The sequence below is a fragment of the Poecile atricapillus genome, chromosome 6 (genome assembly GCF_030490865.1).
Source record: "Poecile atricapillus isolate bPoeAtr1 chromosome 6, bPoeAtr1.hap1, whole genome shotgun sequence".
NCBI lineage: Eukaryota > Metazoa > Chordata > Aves > Passeriformes > Paridae > Poecile > Poecile atricapillus.
The window spans coordinates 18,060,133-18,078,742 of NC_081254.1; the positions used below are offsets into that span (position 1 = coordinate 18,060,133).

At 44.2% G+C, this 18,610-nt stretch overlaps 1 protein-coding gene and 1 long non-coding RNA gene across 3 annotated transcripts in view; one reads left to right on the forward strand and one right to left on the reverse strand.

Moving 5' to 3' along the window:
- Positions 1 to 18,610, forward strand: part of SYNPO2L (synaptopodin 2 like) — a 38,887-nt gene that overhangs the window by 4,854 nt on the left and 15,423 nt on the right. The window contains exons 2-3 of the mRNA XM_058841235.1: positions 9,084 to 9,235; positions 11,745 to 12,406. Coding sequence (XP_058697218.1) covers positions 9,084 to 9,235; positions 11,745 to 12,406 — 814 coding nt within the window. The remainder of the gene's footprint in view (positions 1 to 9,083; positions 9,236 to 11,744; positions 12,407 to 18,610) is intronic.
- Positions 399 to 7,438, reverse strand: LOC131580236 (uncharacterized). Of its 2 annotated transcripts, XR_009277834.1 has the most exons (4): positions 7,330 to 7,438; positions 1,074 to 1,154; positions 845 to 948; positions 399 to 488 (listed from the first exon to the last, which is right to left on the reverse strand). It is a non-coding gene; the product is annotated as an uncharacterized LOC131580236 (long non-coding RNA). The 2 variants fall into 2 exon arrangements; XR_009277835.1 differs by lacking the exon at positions 845 to 948 and having other exon boundaries at positions 402 to 488.

Below are 18,610 nucleotides of genomic sequence, written 5' to 3' on the forward strand. Positions count from 1 at the left end.
TTCTTCCAGCAGTGCCCAGTGGATACTGAGGAAAAAGCACGAATTTAAGTAAAACAAGAAAGATTGAAATGCTAGCATTAACACCAATTAATTATATGGTTCCAGATCTGTAACTGCAAATTCCTATTCCTTTCATCTTAAACTTGTCTACAAGAGCACATACTGACTCTTTTGTTCCACCAATACAATAATTTGCAGTGTCCAGGTACTAAAATTGCCTAATGTGAATCTGAAGACTACCATATTGATGTGTATTTGAAAAGCATACCATTAGTAATTCAGCTCATAAAAACAGATACTGGAAGAGTAGGGAGTGAGACCAAAAAACAAACACACGAAAACTTTTAAGTGTCTGGGAAAGCAGGAGAGCAAACATAAACACAAGAAGGAAAAAGGATCCATAGATGGCAATATTTTATTTTAGAAAGGCTGAGGGAAAGTTCATGGTCCTCAGATGTAGCTGTAACTGATGAGAAGGCTTACCCATTCTGAAAAGAGAGTAAAAGAGAACAATACCGTCAGGTTCCTGGAGGATTTCTTTGCAGCAAGGATATGTGCATCAAATGCTTTCAAAACAAAACAAAATGTAAAATAGCTAGTCTGAGAAAAGCTGTAAGCACTAATGCCATTAATCAACTAAAGTAGAAACCTAACATGAAATTATATTATGGAAATAATTTTTATCAAGATGAACAGGACAGGATGATGCAAGTGCATGCAAACCTGCCTTTAGGGATCCTGCTGCAAAACAATTCAATTATTCAATGAGGGGAAACCACAGTTACTTTCTATAAAAAGTAAGGAAGGTGCTTCTACCTCCAGCCCAAGTACAAGTAATACTGACATGACAGAAGAAACTGAGTCTTTACAGCTGGTACTGATAGTAGAAGCAAAGGACCTGGGCATATTAGTGCATCACCAATAATAAGCCAGCAAAATTTTTAATCTCTGAAAAAAAAAAAAGGCAAATGTATACAAATGAGCCTCAGGGAGACATGTCTAACAGAGATATGAAGGCATTGATATTGTTGTCTAATGCACAAGGGGGAATTCACTGGAAATACCATACTTACAGAATCAGCACCTTTCAAGGAAAATAAATGTAGGGTAGAGCAGCCATAGAAAAAGAGGGGAGGAGAGAAGGCTTCTTTCACCTAGCAAAATATTGAAAGAGGTGACTGCAATTTACAAATAGATGTTGAGCAAATACCTGTTGCAGCTGGATCTGGGAAATATAGGTGACAGCATTGACAGCACAGAGCAACTAACTAGGAAGGTTCAGCAATGACATTCCAAACTAGAAAAAGAATTGAAAATCTTTTGAGTCAGTTTATGGACCAGAGTAAAAAACATGGCCTCTGAAAAGTACAGAGGATTGGCCCTGGAGCTCAAGAGACTCCTTTCAGTTGGCTGTTCTGTACAAATACTCTGTAGTAGTGTTAGGGGAAGCTGTAACACAAGATTTTATTGGTTCTAAAACAAAAAATTGTTTTGCTAAGAGCAGTTCATCACAACCTCCTTTTTAGCTCTTTCCCACATATTCCTACTTTTTCCTGTATGGTTCTCTGCTGATAACTGTTTCTATTATCTCCTCTGCAAGGTATCTTCGCTGCCTGTTTGCCATGTCCCTGCTCCCTGTGACACACAGCCTGGCTGCTCTGTGTCATTCTCCTTTGGTCATGTGACATTATTCCTGCAGGAGGTGCCAGCTCTAACCCAAATAGGTTTGATGGCTTCTAGATTTGAAAGCATCTTCTCCGCTTTTCAGGGGTCAGCCTGTTCTTTTTCTGTTTTCGCAAATGTTTACTGTCACACCAAAAAATGCACTGCTACTCTGTAGCAGTCACTAATACTGGTTTTGGCATGCCTGAAGCTGCTTTGGGAGTGCTCCTGGACATATTTTATGGCCTGTTGGCTCTTAGGCAGGTGCTACACTTGGCTGCTAATGAGGGAGCACATGTTGTGGCACCAGTGGAACTTTCCGAGGACCTGGAAGAATCTCTTGATGAGAAGTTGCAGTGAAACTGTACATGCTCCATCTATACCTGGTGCATTAAATATACCTGGGACCATTCTCTGGCTCATATGCCAGCTGTTACAGAGTGTAATGAAGCCCAGCAATTAACATTTTCTATTCTTCCAAACAAAATGGCCACATGCCCACAGGCAGTGGCTCTGGAAATGGTCTGTTCTAGCTCCCAAACTGTGCCTGGGAATTGTTCTGGACAGTAACAGTCAATCTGAGCCAAAGATGTGCCAAGGATCATTTCAACAGTTTAATGCTACAATAGTTGTGGTCCAGAGCTCAGGTTCATTCGCTGACATTAATCAGCCTGCTACTGACTAGAACTACTGAATATATGTGGGGAGGCTGAGCCTGATTTCTGTACATTCATACCTACAAGATGTCTACAAAGATGTCGCAAGGCACGGGAAGCTCTCTGTACCTAAGTGCCCTAGATCCCTCAGGTGAATGGGGTACTTCTCTAATCCATACTTGTGGCTGATCCTGTCCTTGCTGCCGCAGAGCAACGGTGCTTATCCTCCTCAGACTATTGCTGAGAGGCTGCCTTTGGGTTAGTGAGTGCTGTCTTCTGGTGCAGCAACCCACTCTTGCAATATTATGAATGCTGTGTTCAATATTTTTTTGCAAACAAAAGTGACCCTCATTCTATCAAAATAATAGCAGGTATGTCTTCTTATTTGTCCTCTCTCAGCATGAATACTGTTGCTGCTTAACAATTAGTAGCAGCTGAAAAGAGCCTTCTGTTTTGACAAGGGTTTTTATTCAGGGCTTGCAAATGCTCACGGCCCCTTCGAGCACAGTATCACCATTCAGTGCAAAGGCTGGGAACACCTTGTTCTGAAGGACTGAAGCCATATCTCTGGATAACTCTGTCCTGTGTTCAAGAGTCTTTCCCTCCTTCTGTCCCAGTTCAGTGCCTGTACCTGCAAAAAGACATTTTAGTTCCTAGATTTGCTTATTAGCTTCAAGTCCATTAGGTGCCATAAAAGATTCTAAAATTTTTTATGGCACAGGAGCCAGGCTGAGCCTCTAGGAAAAGGTCTTACATGGGACACATATAAGCATGTTTTTTCTGAACATTTAGTTGTTTTTCCCACAGCTCCTAAATGTGCGACCCGTTACAGATTTTTGACAAACATATCTGTTCCTTCTGAATACTTGCTTCATATAAAAAACACCTGTTATCCTGCTGCTTACTCTGTTGAGGGTAAAATGTTTATCAAATAATATTAGTATCTATTCTGGTACATGTAGCATTATTCTTTGTCATTGATATTACATTTCAATCACTTTTCAGCTAATCTGCCATCAAGTAACAAATAATTAAGGTGATAAAACCTCTTTTTATCTACCTGGGGCCACCTCTGGCTAGAAACTTGCTCCCCACAATGACACCTGTGCTAAATTTTTTACTTAGAAAAAGAAAGTGGTTTGAGGTTGTTTTTCTCTTCCCTCTCTTGTATAACCACAACAAAAAACTCAGTTTAAGGCACTTCATTTCAGTAAGAGAAAACCAACAGAGAGAGAAAACTAACAATCCCTGATTAAGGTTGTTTTATATCAGCTTGTATCCCCCGGTACAAGTCAGAATTAAATCTAGTGCACATACAAATTCGTTCTCTCATTCCTGCAGCAGTACACTCTAGGCAGTAACATATTTTACAGTATTCTGACATGTACTTAGCTAACTGACCAGCACTAGCATCCTCTTCCACTACCAGCTCTCATTGCTAAATCCCTTGCCCAGAAGGAACCCAAGTCTGTCCTGCCACTTAAGATACGTCTTTTCATCACTCTCCCTTGCTGTGTCCATTCCACAAAGTATGTATTCTCTTCCCTCTTTCTTTATATAAGAAATTATGCTTCACTTGAATTAAGCTTCACCATGGATGGCCTGTGAAGTAGGTCTGCAGAGACACTGGACCTACTTTACCAGGAGGCAAGTCCTCAGGTATTACCTCTTAAGAAGGAATATGATGTTTCATCAGGAAATTACTGGAACTAACTTCCTGTGCAGTTGTAATGCTTAGTGTAATTATAGCAGATATTCTCCTGTAAAATTGCTTCCAATAAAAACATGGCATTGACATGAGGATGTGATGTTATTTGCTACTTCATAGATAAGGTGTAGAGAAAATATCTCACAGGATCTCTGTGTTCAGGTGAGCAACTGAGATAAAGAAAGACTGTTGAAAAAGGGCTTGGTTTCAGGCTCCTGCCTTTTATTGCTCACAGTCTGAGTGTTTTATCCTAGGTCACACAAAAAATAATCCAGGTCTTCTGAATCCCACTCTAGCCACCTCCTTGCTCCAGTCACAGGAGTATTCTTCCTTGCACAAAAAAGAGTAAATACTGGCCCTGGACAAAAGCCAAACTGGCCCAATAACCAAAATTATATAAATACACATTTTCAGAAAGAAGAGATGCAGGGTGTTTGTTTCTGCTTTTGCGTCTAGCAACTGCTCTGTTTGTGGTTCAGCTGAGCAGGAAGTTCTGGGAGGAGCAGACCCACATGCTGATTGGCTTTTGCCATTCATTTTTGTCATTCCATTTTGGTAATGCTTTATACCATAAAAGTAATTTCTTACCTCTCCATGAGAAACCTGTGACAGGATTGCATTTCACATAAGTCTGGGAATGAAATTTAAACACTGCCAGATTGTTTGGAGTGTTGGACCCCATGGCATTGTAGCTTCTCGGGGAAGGGGACGGCTATGTGTTGAGAGGTGCAGAGTGGAGACGCATTGGGTGGGAAGATGGATTGTATTCAGCATAAAACTCTGTCTTGGACTGAGGCTGCTAGGTTTCTGCTGAAAAGATTGCAGGAGAGTAGGTGACGACTGATAATAAATTTTATCTTCCTACCTTATAGGCTGAGCTCTCCCAGTGAGAGGAAGTGGGAGGTGGCTTGGGGAGGCAAGGGGAGAGATGGATGACATGAGGCTACATTGCAAACCACTTCTATTTATCCACAGCCTACTTCATTACGAAGAAGTGGTACTGGCCGGCAGGGAGAGTGGTTGCGAAGTTTCAGGACAGGTTCCCTGGGCTGTACTGAGGCAAGATGTGAAGCCACTAAGTTACTATCGGGATTACTCTATTCTTAACATCCCAGCATGTGTTCAGCCCCTACATACCACTATCTAAATATAGTCCCTGCTGAAGGACAGATGCTGCCAAGTTGCATCTGACCCCTCCTCTCTTGCATTCTGTTCCTGAAAGCTAGGCTGAATTCCCCAAGACATGTCAACAGTCAGCATGTTCTTTTGTCTGCCTAGGGCTGTACAAGGAAACTTGTACTGTACTGTTAAAGCCTGATCTCAGCCCTGGTCTTCCTGGCCCCTCCTAGCACTGAACTTCCTTTCAACACCTTTTCTTATTCCTTTCCTCCTCAGTTATTGCCTTACTCTTTTTCTTTTTTTTTTTTTTTTTTTTGTATCCGCTGCCTCTGTTCTTTCCCTTCTGTCAGACTGAACATGATCAATGGGAAGAAGCAAAGTAATGAAAGAAAACGTGTGTGTATGTACATGTACATAGCTACTGCAGACACCCAAACCTCTCTGACAAGTGCTCTTTTGTTGCTCCAGATCTCCTGCTGAGAGAGCAGGGACATGGACAATTTTCTGAGTAAATGTGTTCCAGTTTTTCACATTGATTTGTATTTCTGGTAACATAAATCCCTAAGATTCTGAAACTGGGATTTCCTAAACCCATCTGAAATCTAAACAGGACATACCTTTACATGAGTATGGCATGGGAGAGTGTTATCACTGAGGCATGGAATGGAAACTCTAACAGCCAGTTACAAGAGGCTCACAGAATTTTTAGGGCTGCTCACACAAAAGTAGAGGTCAGTCTTTGCCAGTATGTGCTAGAAGGTCGGACAGTGCAATCCCCAAGGCCAGGTCTGGGGCCAACGCTGACCACTTGTCAGAGTCTATCAGTGCTGCTTCTCATTTGCACAAGAAAGCTCTCCAGGTATATGTTACAGAAAGCAGAGAAGTTTTCTCTTTGAAACACCACTTTTTCCAACTTTTCCCACCTCTTCGGAACAGCTGTTGGGTGACACCTTCCAAGCTTTCTGCAGCTTAAGAAGAAACTTCTTGTTAGTGACACTTCATGTGGCTCACTGGGTGCCCAGGAGAGGGCATCTTTTGGACAGGAGGAGCAAGTGGCTGATCCTGAGGGCAGCCTGACCTTCAGGATGGGCAGGGAGCCTGGCTTTTGGACTGGGCAGCCACCCTGGCCTGGGGCCTCAAAGGCTCGGTGCTGCCCTCGCTGTACTCAGGATGAGCAGGTTATGGTTTGTCATTAAATTCTCTACAGCACAGAGCTGGCAGTCACATAAAAACTGGCAGGCTTGTGTTGGTCTATGTCCAGAGGCTCTGCAGCCTCCATCACACTGCACCCTGATGTCGTGGCTGTGGATTAAGTCCTGTCCTGTCCATCTTTCTCTGCACAATCATCTTCTATGTTTAACCCCTTTGCCTTCCTCCCTGGCAAATGCAGTGGGGTGGGGGTTCAGTGTAAAAATGAAGCTGTTCATTTCCCTCTGATCCCAGAAAGCAAATTCATAAACTTCCAGAGAGTGTTTATAAATCGGTGGAAGACTGAGCCAGACACATGCTATTTTCAGACTGTATAGGTCTCTTCCTGCACTGGAAGAGACCTGGTCCTATTTTCCCAGAAAGGAATGGAGACATGGAAAAATTCCTCTCGGATTGTAGAGCTCTGAAGTACCAATAGTTGCTTTAGTGCATGTGCTTTGAAGTTCAGTGAAATTTGAGCACAGACCAAGCCAAACCCAGCATCCTCACTAACCATGAGAAAAATGCATTGCCTGCTCATGATTATCAGTCCACATGACCTGCTTGAGTCCCACCAACCTTCTCTGCTATAAAGGTACCTGAAACAGCATCAGGCAGTGTTGGGAGCACAGCCTGATCCTTCCTGCCTGAGAACCCCAAACAAAAGGTTCACAAAGACTTGAAGTACTGAGGAAGTTTACTGCTGTTTTTCTGGCTGGTCACCAGCTTACATCCTTGGTTTCAGTGAGCAGGGAGGAATACCATAGGATGTGAGGAATGCTCTGAGCACTGGCTGACAGACTTTAACCCCCAGTCCCCTTGCTTCACAACTGGGAGAGATACTCAGCAAGTATCTTCCCATCCAGTACTTGGCTATGGAGCAGCAATTGGACTTTTGGGGAATACTGGGAAACCCTCCTTTAACCTCTTTTAAGCTTCATAACTATTTTCATTAGTTGCTATGTCAGCAAACAGCACTGGAAAATGTGTCTTTACCTTCTCAGTTGACAGCTGCATCTGGAGGAAGTATCAGGAAGTAGCATTTATACTGTAACAGTGGTTCTTCAGCAGTAGTTCATTACAAACCTACACATGCTCATTCCAGGCTTATATTAACAAGGAGGGAGATAAAGGACTAAAATGACAGAGGCTGATGGATGTGGCAGCTGGGATGAGACAGTCCCTATTTTAAGCATGCAGGCAAGATTTGGGGTCAAGTTGGAAAGGCTACAGAGTGATAAAGTACCAGTGAGCACAAAAACAACTTGAAGCATAACCCTCCTCTTTCCATCTTCTTCCCCAACACCTCTCAGTCCTGCTGACAGGCTGGCCTGGGAGGAGTGTTGCTCTTGTCTGCTCAACACAGGCCAGCAGGGTCAAACCCAAGGCACTCACACACCCCATGGGTGCAGGGGTCCTGGGCCCTAAGACCAGCCAATCATGCCATGGGACTTCCTTAGGGCTCCAGCTCTCCCATCTCCTGCTCCTCTACTGCTCCTGCAAGAACAATGACAGAGCAGGAATCCTCCCACATTCACTTCTCTTTCCTGAAGCTGCCATGGGACTGTGGGCAAAGTAGCTCTGTGGTGTTATAGGTGAGTCTGGTAGCTCAAGCAGCAAGGCTGTGAGATATGGGCAAAGGTGCCCTGTTGAGTATTACTTCTCTGCAGGGATCTGACAGTCTGTTCACTGCACCCTCTCCTAAACAGCTGTGCACTGATTTGTCTTTCATTTAACTGCAAGATCTGAAGAAATATTCTAGAAGAATCTACAAATAGAATGTAATACTACCTTGGTCCTGACTTGCTCTGACCCACTGATTTTACCTTGCTATTATGTGCAAAATGAGTACATTATGGGTGCTAAGATGTCCTACAAGACTATCCCCACTACTTGCCTATATGGGAGAGGTCTGTGGTTTTTGGCTGAGTGGGCATTTGGTTTTCTTGCTTGCTTATCCCAGCAGAAAGGCTAGGCTGAGTTGGTAAGAAGTTTAACTGATGGATAATTGAATGAAAGGGAGAGGGAACACTTGGTGCAAGATGGCCATGAGAGGCCAGATCTAGGAGCTTGCCTGGAACCAGTGACTCCGACTCCCTTCTCAGATATAGCAATGCATATCTTGCACAACTCCTGTTAAGGCTAAAGATTTATTCCAAGTTTACACTTGTGTAACAGGACACCATACGGCCTGATGCAGATGTCCAGAAATACACTGACCAAAGCCATTGGAGCAGGAACGCTTAACAACAGAATATGCCTCAGAACTGCCACCTCTCCCCAGTGTCAGCTTCCCTGAGGATGGTACTTGCAGAGGCTCTGCCTGAGTCAGGGATCATACCAAGGAAGTACAGTAGGGGCGTGCAGAAGGACACATGGTCATGTGCAGGCATAGTCTATTCCCTCTCTGAAACACAGACTCCCTAACCAAGGAGACAGGGAACAAGAGGAGAAGAGCATGTAGATATTCTTGAGTCTTTCATCTGCACTAAAGAACTTGAACAGGGTTGGTGATCAGGTCAGGCCTATGCTCAGCAGAGTGGTTCTTGGAATTAACAGGAACAGAGGCCAAAAGGCACAGCCAGGGCTCATTCAAGAGGATTAGTGCTCCACTCTGTCAGCACAGTTGTCTTAGGCCTTATTTTATTCTGTGAGGAATGGAGCAATAGAAGGGCCAGCAAGAGACAAACAACTGAACTAAATAGCTTTTGTTCTTCCCTTCATCCTTATCCTCTCTCCTGCTTTTTCAGATTCGAAAGAGAAGCAAAGCGTGCCGTGGAGGCCTGTGGGAAAATGATGTTCTAGTATCTATCAATGGGAAGTCATGTGCTGGCCTGTCCCATGCTAATGCCATGCAGATCATCGATTCCTCCAATGGCATGCTCAACATCCGCGTGAAAAGGTAACCTGCTCCCAAGTGCCAGTGCTGTGACAGTGCAGGCAGTAGGGTGGTTTCATCCAGTACAGAAGCTGTCCACATCCAGCAAAAACAAGGCAGGCAGGAAGCCTTTGGTTTCATCACAGTGCAAGGTGTACTAGGAGGACTTACCCATGTCCTAACATGTGGACTTCTCAATGTTTTGCCCTGTCTTATAGTGGGCTGTTGTGGTCCAACAGTCTGTATACTGACTTCCACAAAGATTAGAGGTGTGTGACTAAGCCCCCTTTTTATGGGAAGAAATATCTCTGCTGGTCTCTAGTTCAAGAGAATACTGGAGATCAGACTAAATTTATGGACAAAAAGTAGTGTCAGTAACGTTCCTCATCCTCCTGTGCTAAGTTAACCTGGTGCATCAGTGCCTGCTGATTATTCATTTATAGCCGCCCAAGCTATAAATGAATAATCCTATAAATGAAGGCAGCAAAGCTTTGTGAGGTCCTAAGCAGTCCATGCTACTGCCTAAACAGAAGTCACCCTCAGAAAATCAGGCCCTGGTGAATGGGGCTGGGAGATGTTATCTTCTACAGCCTTGAAATGACAGGGAGAGCACTGTGAGCAGTAGGGAGGGACAGCCATGCTGGTTGCTGTCGTCCATAAAGCAGGAGCAGAGGTGGGCAGTGCTCAGAGAAGGAAAGCCTGAGCATGCAAGATCTTCCCCTTGGCTTCAGAGAAAGTGCCGGTGCCTTCTGATGTGCTTGCTCTATACCCTAGCTGTGATTAAGTGGGATGAGTAAGTTCTATGCAAGGTGTCCAGAATAGCTCCTGGTCCCTTGCCAAGGCCTTATCTCACACTGTTGGAACCTATCTGTAGCCAGCAGGTGCCTGGGCAAATTCTAATCGGTCAAAATCAGCACACTTTGAATTCAATTTGAAACACACATTTGACTTTGTCACAACAAAGTGAAAAAGGCAGGCTTCTTGCAGCCCTCTGGATGGAGCCAACTCTGGATGGTTTGGAAATAATGTAATCAGTTGGCCCCATTTGGAGTAGTGGAGAAATCACCAAATGTTGCTTTCTTGATCACATGTCTATTCCCACTTAATCTTTACCTGCCCAGAGAAAACACCAATCATTCCTGTTCAGAAAGGAGAGGTAGCTGGATGACTCTGGAGTATGTGTATTTCAGAAAAAGAGGAAAGGAGAGACACTGACAGTCTCCCAGAGACCTGACAGTACAGAACAAGAGAAACTGGCTTACAAGCAGTTACTGGCTGTTCAGTTACCTGGTCAAGTGTTTAAAGAAGAGGAGGAACTGTTCTGTTTTGCTTGTGAAATGTTGAGGTTGTTCCCCAGTGAGATTTCATAATGGCAAATAGTATTAAAAAATAAACTGCCAGAGAAATTCTTAACTTCCACAAAAGCATTTGATATAAATATAATTTTTCACAGTTTAGAATTGGGATCCAAGTCATGAGTTCCACAGCTTTACAGAGGCAATGCTGTCTGCCTGGCTTCATGATATGCGTGTTCAGAAAGCAAATATTTAGGACTCCTTTATAACTCTTATAAACCCTGGTGAGTCTGACAAGACAAGAAGCAAGTTCCCAGCTCCATCTGTGTGGGCTGGAGTCAAGCTGCTATTGAAATCCAGACTCACTCTTGAGGAGAGGGAAGACAGAATGGGCTCTTTTCCTGTCAGCACAGCCAACTCTCCTTACCTCTGGAAGTCAGCAGTAGGGTTGACTGCCCCAGTCTGCCCAGCACCTACTCCAGTCATCCTTCCAGATGTCTTAGAGGTTTGAAATTGCTATGTCTAAGCCAAAGGCAAATGCCACCATGGATTATGGCCAGCATAACTGCATATGGTGGCCCATACCCAGGTATTGATAATTAGCTTGTGAAGCAGTCCCACAGTGAGCAGGCTAAATATTATAGAGGTCTCCTACCACCGGATACCACAGTCCTATCCCCAAAAAACCCTTGGGCCTTTACATCTTGAGGATTTGCTATTTACTCCCATGTAGAAGTCAGAGGAAACAGGGGGCAGGAGGTCAGAGGACTTCTTGGGAGCTCAGTCTGAACTAAAGTGGTTTGGGGGTGCCAGGATCTGCAGATCTGACAGTCTCAGCTGCAGGAGCAGCTGGAGTGCAGTGGGATAGCTGAGCTCCAGTCATTCTCTGCTGACAAGCCGCCAGCTGAAAGGGTATGTCCTGGGGAATGCTTGCTATGCAGGAATTCATATCTCCAGGAGAAATGCCTGGGGAGCTGATTAAGCTTGGTAGATTTTCATGGTTTTAGGGCATTCTGATTTTTGAGTGTTTAACACCTGGTTTCCATAGAGCTGTGAAGCAGAAAATCAGAATGAGAGCACGTAGTTGATGTCAGGGACAAGTCTGTTCTGGGTGTCTGTACCACCTGAAAAACATCTTTAACACTGTCCCAATCCATAGCCCTCTCTCACACCAGGGTTTCCTTCCAGTTTAGCTACACAAACCAGACCTCGCTCACCACTTTTCCTTCTCCCCACAGGATAGTTGGTGGGGACCAGACTGGCCCGAGGCTCCAGCGTTCCCCTTCTCCAGGGCAGCAGGTGCTCTCTCCATCGTCTGTGCTCAGCCCCCCGGCACAGTTACTGAGCTCTGAACCAGCAGGAGCTCCAGCCACCACACAGCCCTCACAGCCATGGAGGTCGCAGAGGCACCTGGAGAGCCTCACGTCCCCACCAGACAGCGAGGCCTACTATGGTGAGACAGACAGCGATGCTGACAATGTGGCACAGGAGAAGCACCGCCGGGCTCGCAAGAAGAGCCCACGCTCCCCACCTGAGAGCACCACCAGCAGGGCAGACGCACCTCAGGATGAGGTGTCCCTGTCTGAACAGAGTGGCTACGAGAGCATGCCGGAGGCTGCTGCACAGGGGGGAGCAGAGCTGGCCAGCTCCAACAGGGTGGCCAAGAGGGAGATTGTCTGCCTGCCTGGCAGTCGCACAGACACTCCATTCTCAGACAGCGAGGGACAGTTGCGGCCACCGTCAACAGAGGGACGGGAGCCCTCTCCAGAGGCAATGCTCCTGCCCCATGCCACCAAAGCTATCCGAGCGGAACGCCATCTCATCCCCATGGTGGGGCCAGTGGAACATCCGATTGATGAAGACCTAACCACCACGTATACAGAGAAAGCCAAGCAGGCCAGTAAGTCCTCTAAACTGCCATTCACCCATGCCTTTTCCTTGTGCTGGATTCTCCTTCCAAAAGCCTGATTCCTGTAAATGTCAGGTGGGTTAGTTCCTCCAGCTTACAAAGGAGCACTAGTCAAATCAGACCTGCAGAGACCAGAGCTTTCTGCTGCAGCTTTGGCACTGGGGTCTACCTCACCCAAGACATCCTAAGAAACAGATAAGAGAAGGAGTCTGGGGTCTGGGAGTCACTCACAGAGGCTGCAGCCATTCACCAGATGTGCTCTAGTACCTCTGCATGCTGGAAAAAGGATGGATGTCATTGGTTTCTTCAACACTTCGGGATTAGAGGACTCAGGAGACATAATGGTGTCAGGAAAGAACTTGGAGGTTAAATTTCTCTGGCTTTCCAGAGATCTTATGGCAGCTTAGTTTTCTCCTTCGCTACCTGTGTGTTAAGCACAGAACCCTCATTTCAAGAGGCTCCCAAGGAGCCCTCTCTTCAGTTCAGCTTTCCATGGCAGTGTAGAGTGTCCAGAGGCATGCAGTATTATACAATTAAGGATGATGAGAGATAATTTGCAGACAGCATAGTCCAAAAGAGACTTCTCAGTAACTGATTTATTTCTTTCACCCTATCCAGCTCAGGGAGGGACTCTTCTACATAAACTTTATCTGCAGGCACTCACTCCAGCAAGGATGCCCATGTCTGGCAGCAGCTGGTGAGTTCAGGTAGAATTTATAATTTTTTAGGTGCTGGAAGTGGAGGGTTGCCAGCAAGGACAGCTGGTAAATCAGCTCTTGAAGCAGGTCCTTGTAGTGCCATCCCTGATTGTCAAGACCTTTCCATGTGGAATAAAGTACTGAAAGATGTAGTGTAGTATATGGGTGATAGACCTGAAGTGACCTTAATTGTAAATATCTTTCCTAGTTTCTGCTACACATGAAGTATTTCAAGCCCAAACATGGGGGCAGAACAAAACTGATTTCACAGTTTTGATCTATCTAGTAATATTAAAACCAAAGTAATCATACACTGATTTTCATATATGTACCTCAGTGTGTCGTATAACTGACTGCTTTACATTTCTCTGAGCCTGGAAATAAAGCGGATCTTTAAAAAAGTGACTTTAAAAAAGTGGCAGAATGGAAAACAAAGACACAGAAAAGTTACTAGACTGTGGACCTGATTTTCTCAGAGCCTGAGAGAATTACAGCCTGTCAGTAGCTGATCTGTTTCCAAGGGGAAGTTTCTTGGGAGCTCTCTCGATCAAGGACAACATTTGTAAACCATTTTACTTTCTCAAAACAGTTGTGTATAGCTGCAGATAGTGTGTTTTTCTCTTGTCCCAACAATGGGACAAGAGGTAGTGTTCCCTTAACCAATCATGTTAAACCTCTAACATAAGACCCTATAAAAACTGAAAAATTCAGAAAATAAAAACCCTTTTCCTAACAACTCGTTCTAGTGTGTGCTGTGAATCCACACTTCTACATCGTGTCAAACAGTGACAACTAGACTGAATCAGAAAGAAAACATGTGGATTCCAACTTCTGATCCTCTGCTTCAAATGCTAGACATTTTACCCAGGACATATAATACTGCAAGGCAATTATTAAACCTCTATTTTCTCTTTTTCTTGCGCTAAATATTCTTTTATCTGTTCTGCCTAAAGAGTTCTATAGAGGTAACTTTCCAACCTAGGTTCTTCCTTCAGTCCTAGTGCTCCTTCCACTGTTAAGATGGGAGGCTCAGTTGGGTCCCTTATGTCTTGCTCTGCTGGGCAGTGCACCTGATGCCTTGTTCTATTTCTTCCAAGACTTTAGCTCTCATTTTCCTTAGGACAGGAAAGAAATCAGCAATTTCAGCCACTCTGAAGATGAAGTTATCTTTCCCCCCTTTGAATAATGTACAAGCATGAGTTGAATGTTGAGAAAGGCATGTTCAGCTGCTCCCTGCCACCTGATAGTCCCAGCAGCAGAAGAGCAATTGCTTTACATCAAGACTTATTTCCATGGACGACATCAGTACAGAGGGATCCCAGAAAAGCTATGTATTTAATTCAGAGCATTTCTGATGGCAAGATAATATCCCATGGCAGGACATGATGCAACAATATTGCCAGCTGGAATTAGGGTTCCCAGAAGCAGACTGAGGTAATATTTTATTCTCCTATTACTCCTTCACTGCTCACCCTCTTTTTGGTTTATGTTTGGCCATGGGTGTCCTTCTGTAGGAGTTACTCTGCCAGGGATGGTAACTGACATCATCTTTTCTTGCATTAGAGATCTTGTCAGTAAATGAGAAGGCAAAATACTACATCCTGATCATACTGGAGCACAGCAGCCATTAAAACAAAAGTCCAGTTCGGAAGCTAGTGACTGTGAGGGAAGGAAACAAGTAAGGAAGAGGGATGGAAGGAGTTCATTATGTGGTGAATAGAGCTAAAGAGCACCTATATGATAAACAGGGGTATAAACACAGCTGGAGGATAGGGGACTGCTGAGCTGCACTGGCCCCATGGGAGGCTGCTTGCAGAGAAGCTATGGACTAGCATGGGAGAAAATGGTAGAGCATCTCTTGCCAGAAAGGTGTAGCCTTTGCAAGGATGTCATTGCTCCAGCTCCTACTGCTGCTCTAGGCTCCCATGGAGACAGCAGCATTTAAAGCTCTGTTCCTCTGCCTTTCCTTTACAATACGTACAGCACAGTGGCCTACTCTGGGACACAGACACTCCTGGGTTTTGCTGAACAGGAATGTGAAATCATGGTTTAGAAGTTAGGCAGGGTTTTAAAACCTGAGTTAGCTCCAGAAAGTGACTTGGACTATCAGCTGTGAGAGCCTAAGTATTGATATACAGGCAGGAGACATTTAAGGGCCAGTGAATTCCTAAGCAGATGGCTGCCTTTTGAAGCACTATCTAAATATATTCCCAGTGCACCTACTAACACACCCTCCTTGCCCTGCCACAGCCTTCTTCAACTCCCACCACTGCACCATAAGAATGTGAAAAACTGCTTTTTGTTTTGTTGGGACTGTTCCCTGGATGGTTCCTTATTCTTTCTTCCACAGCCTTCCTGTACTACTTTGTTATGTCTGCTCTGATGTTCACTTCAGTTTTGGGGTATTTCTCTTGTCCTTTGTTTAAATTCTTTCTAACTTTTCACTGTCATTTTTAAGCTCCAGAGACTGTCTCCCTTTCCCACTTGTCCCTGCACCTCAAGAAAACAGAATTGCAGGTACATTATTTCTAGATGAGTATATAGAAACATCAAACCTCTACATGAGTATGAATAACTGAAACCCCAGAAAAAGAACAAAGACACATAATAATTCTTTTGCACACCACCAAGAGTAACAACTGACATTCTTCACTGCTCTATTGCCCTGCAAGGATTTCAGTAATACTGCTACAGCTGTCAGCTCTTGGGGTTTTCTATAGGTTTGTTCTTTATTTCCTATCTCTAGAACTTTTATAGACTTTTGTAGTCATTGTGTGTGCTCCAGAGCTCAGAGCTTTCTGGATTATAGGCCAGTAGATTCAGCTCCCCTGTCTCCCCTTTCCTGTATGATTTTCCTTTGTTTTTGATGGTGTTAGAAAATCTGATCTGTGCTGACTCTATATTGTCCTCAAGATCATCAATGAAATGACGAACTGCTTTCTGTATTCCCTCACCACCTTTCCCAGTTGTACCAGGATGGGTGATCAGTCTTTATGTTCTGGTTGTTACTGAGGAATTTTCTCTTAATTTTCATCTGATAAACATTTTTCCAGTACATGAAATTTTTCGCAGAAGCTCCACCAACACCTAGGAAGTACAACTGCTTTCCCTGCTTTTGCTTAGAGGATATAAATCACGTGGTAATTGATGGAGGTGATGCTGCTGATTGACACCTGCTTTGCATCACAGTAACACGGGAGCAAATGGAGCCCCCTTATTTATGCTAAGCAGGGCTTTGACTCCAGGAGCAGAACAGAGTGTGGTGGCAAGTACCAACAGCTCAAGATCAGGATGTGGCAGCAGCTGATGGTGCCACCTTATGATGTCCTGCATGTCATTAGCTGCTGAGCTGTGCTTTTTCTTTCCCAGCAAAGACACAAGGTCTTAGAGCTCATTAGAGAGCCAACAGCCCCTGCAATGAGGTTTGGGCCTCTCTCCTTCCAAAGTTCATGATCTATTTGCACATTGGTATTGGCTCATTTTTTTCAACCTGTGGGATAAGCATGTATGTCATCCCAGTTCTCCACAGGACACATGACTTGGATGTGCCTGCTTAAAACCCATTCAAATAAGACTACTGGGGCGCTGTGGGGGGCCACACATCACTCAAATGCAGGGGAACTTGCCCTACAAGTAAAAAACTTACGTTTTTTCAGTCTGCATCACTACCCAGTGGCTTCTATGCACCCTGGTGTTTTGCCCAGTGGGATGAGAGAGCAGCCAGCAAACAGGGACTCTGCCACATTTTAAATGAACTATCAATCAGTTATGTTTGTGAACAGCCAGTATTTTGCCTAATCTGTAGGGAAAAAAAGTATGAATTCGTTTCCTTCCCACTAAAAATGTAAATTGCTCTTCTTAGAGGTGATTAATCCCTGGGGAAACTGGGGATCTTTAGGCCCTCAGCTTGTCATCACTGTAAAGGGCCAAGCAAAGTCCCTTCCTGAGATGATTTATGTGCAACTTGCACAGTGAAGAACAAAAGAAAGAGACAGAAAGTCAGAAAATACAAATTAAAAAATCGAAATCAGTTTCAGGAGTTTAACAGAAAGCAGGAGCTTGTGGCAAAGAGAATCAGACAATAGTTGTCACAAGTAATTGCAAGTGAGGTTTTTTGGTTCCCCATAGCTTCCAGTGTCCTTCTCTTCTCACCCCACCTTCAGAAGCTTGGGATCCATCTGTAGCCAGGGTTGCTTCTTCTCAGCCACCTGAGGTGCACTGTATTTTCACTCCCATCCTAAACCATCTCACAGGACAAAAGGCTCAGCCTTTCTCACAACTGGAAATAGGATAGACATACCAGGACAGCAGTCTATTCCTAACTTGCTATCACACTGTGTCAGTGCTAGAAGTGCTTCAAAATATCTTAATTTAAACTTATCTGCTGGACTATTTTTAGTTCCTAGCATTCAAGAGCCTCTCCATGTATGGTAGAGGAAGGGAGGGAAAACTGGGTGGGGAAATTTCCTCCTCTGCTTTATATGGGCCTGGCTGCCTGTGCAGAGTCATCAAAGTTAATACATTCCATATCAGAAAAGGAAATCCTTCTTGTTTAAAGCGGATGTACAGCAGCATCACTTGAAAAGATAGAATGCTTATAAATAAGTGGCCTATTCATTGGCAGGTCATAGAGATTACCTCTTCTAAGAGTGACTGCAGTCACATTTCTCTGCAGAGAGGATGAGTGCAGCAAGCCATCTCTCAGCTTGTTACAACTGGTATAGGCCACAGGGGCTGTGAACAAGATGAAGTGTCTGAATGGCAGTTTGAAGTTACTGCACCACATTTTCTATTTGGATTTCAGCTTTGACAGTTGTAACTCTAATGATCACAGTTATGTGACTGTTAGACTAACTTACTGGTTTTGTCATTCACTGCAGTCTAAGAGACCAATAGGTTTAGGATAGTAGCCTACAACTACTACATTCTACATGCCTTAAAGTAAAATAGAAGAGCATTCTGCTTAGGCCAGGAGATTAAAATTAATTGCCTGAACTATTGATCTTACAGAAGTGTGTTCCTAGTAGTGTGAAGCCATGCTGAATCACCCTTGGCCCTTGCCACTCAATGAGCAGCCAGCCATTCAGAAAACAAGGACAACAGCTTCTATGGTTGAATCACAGATGGAGAGACTGATCTCATTTCAGCATGCATGAAACTGGAAATTGCTTCTGCTTGGGAAATCAGTTTCTATACACTGCAGCAGCAGTCTAGTACAACTAGACTGTGTTTGTTTGTTTGTTTAACAAAGCAAATGTTATGTGTTTATTTAAAAAACCCCACTTAATAACTGTCATTCATCTTTGAATTCTCTGCCACTTGGAAGGCATTTATTAATGTGTGAGATAAACACAGTGAGATAAACACCAGGCATCTAGAGCCTTCTTTCTCCATCTTTAGGCTTGAGTACAACATTTGAACTTATTCCTTCAGTTTATGTCCTTCCATGGAAAGCAGAGGTGATATTTTCAGGCTGATATATTAACGGGGCAGAAGC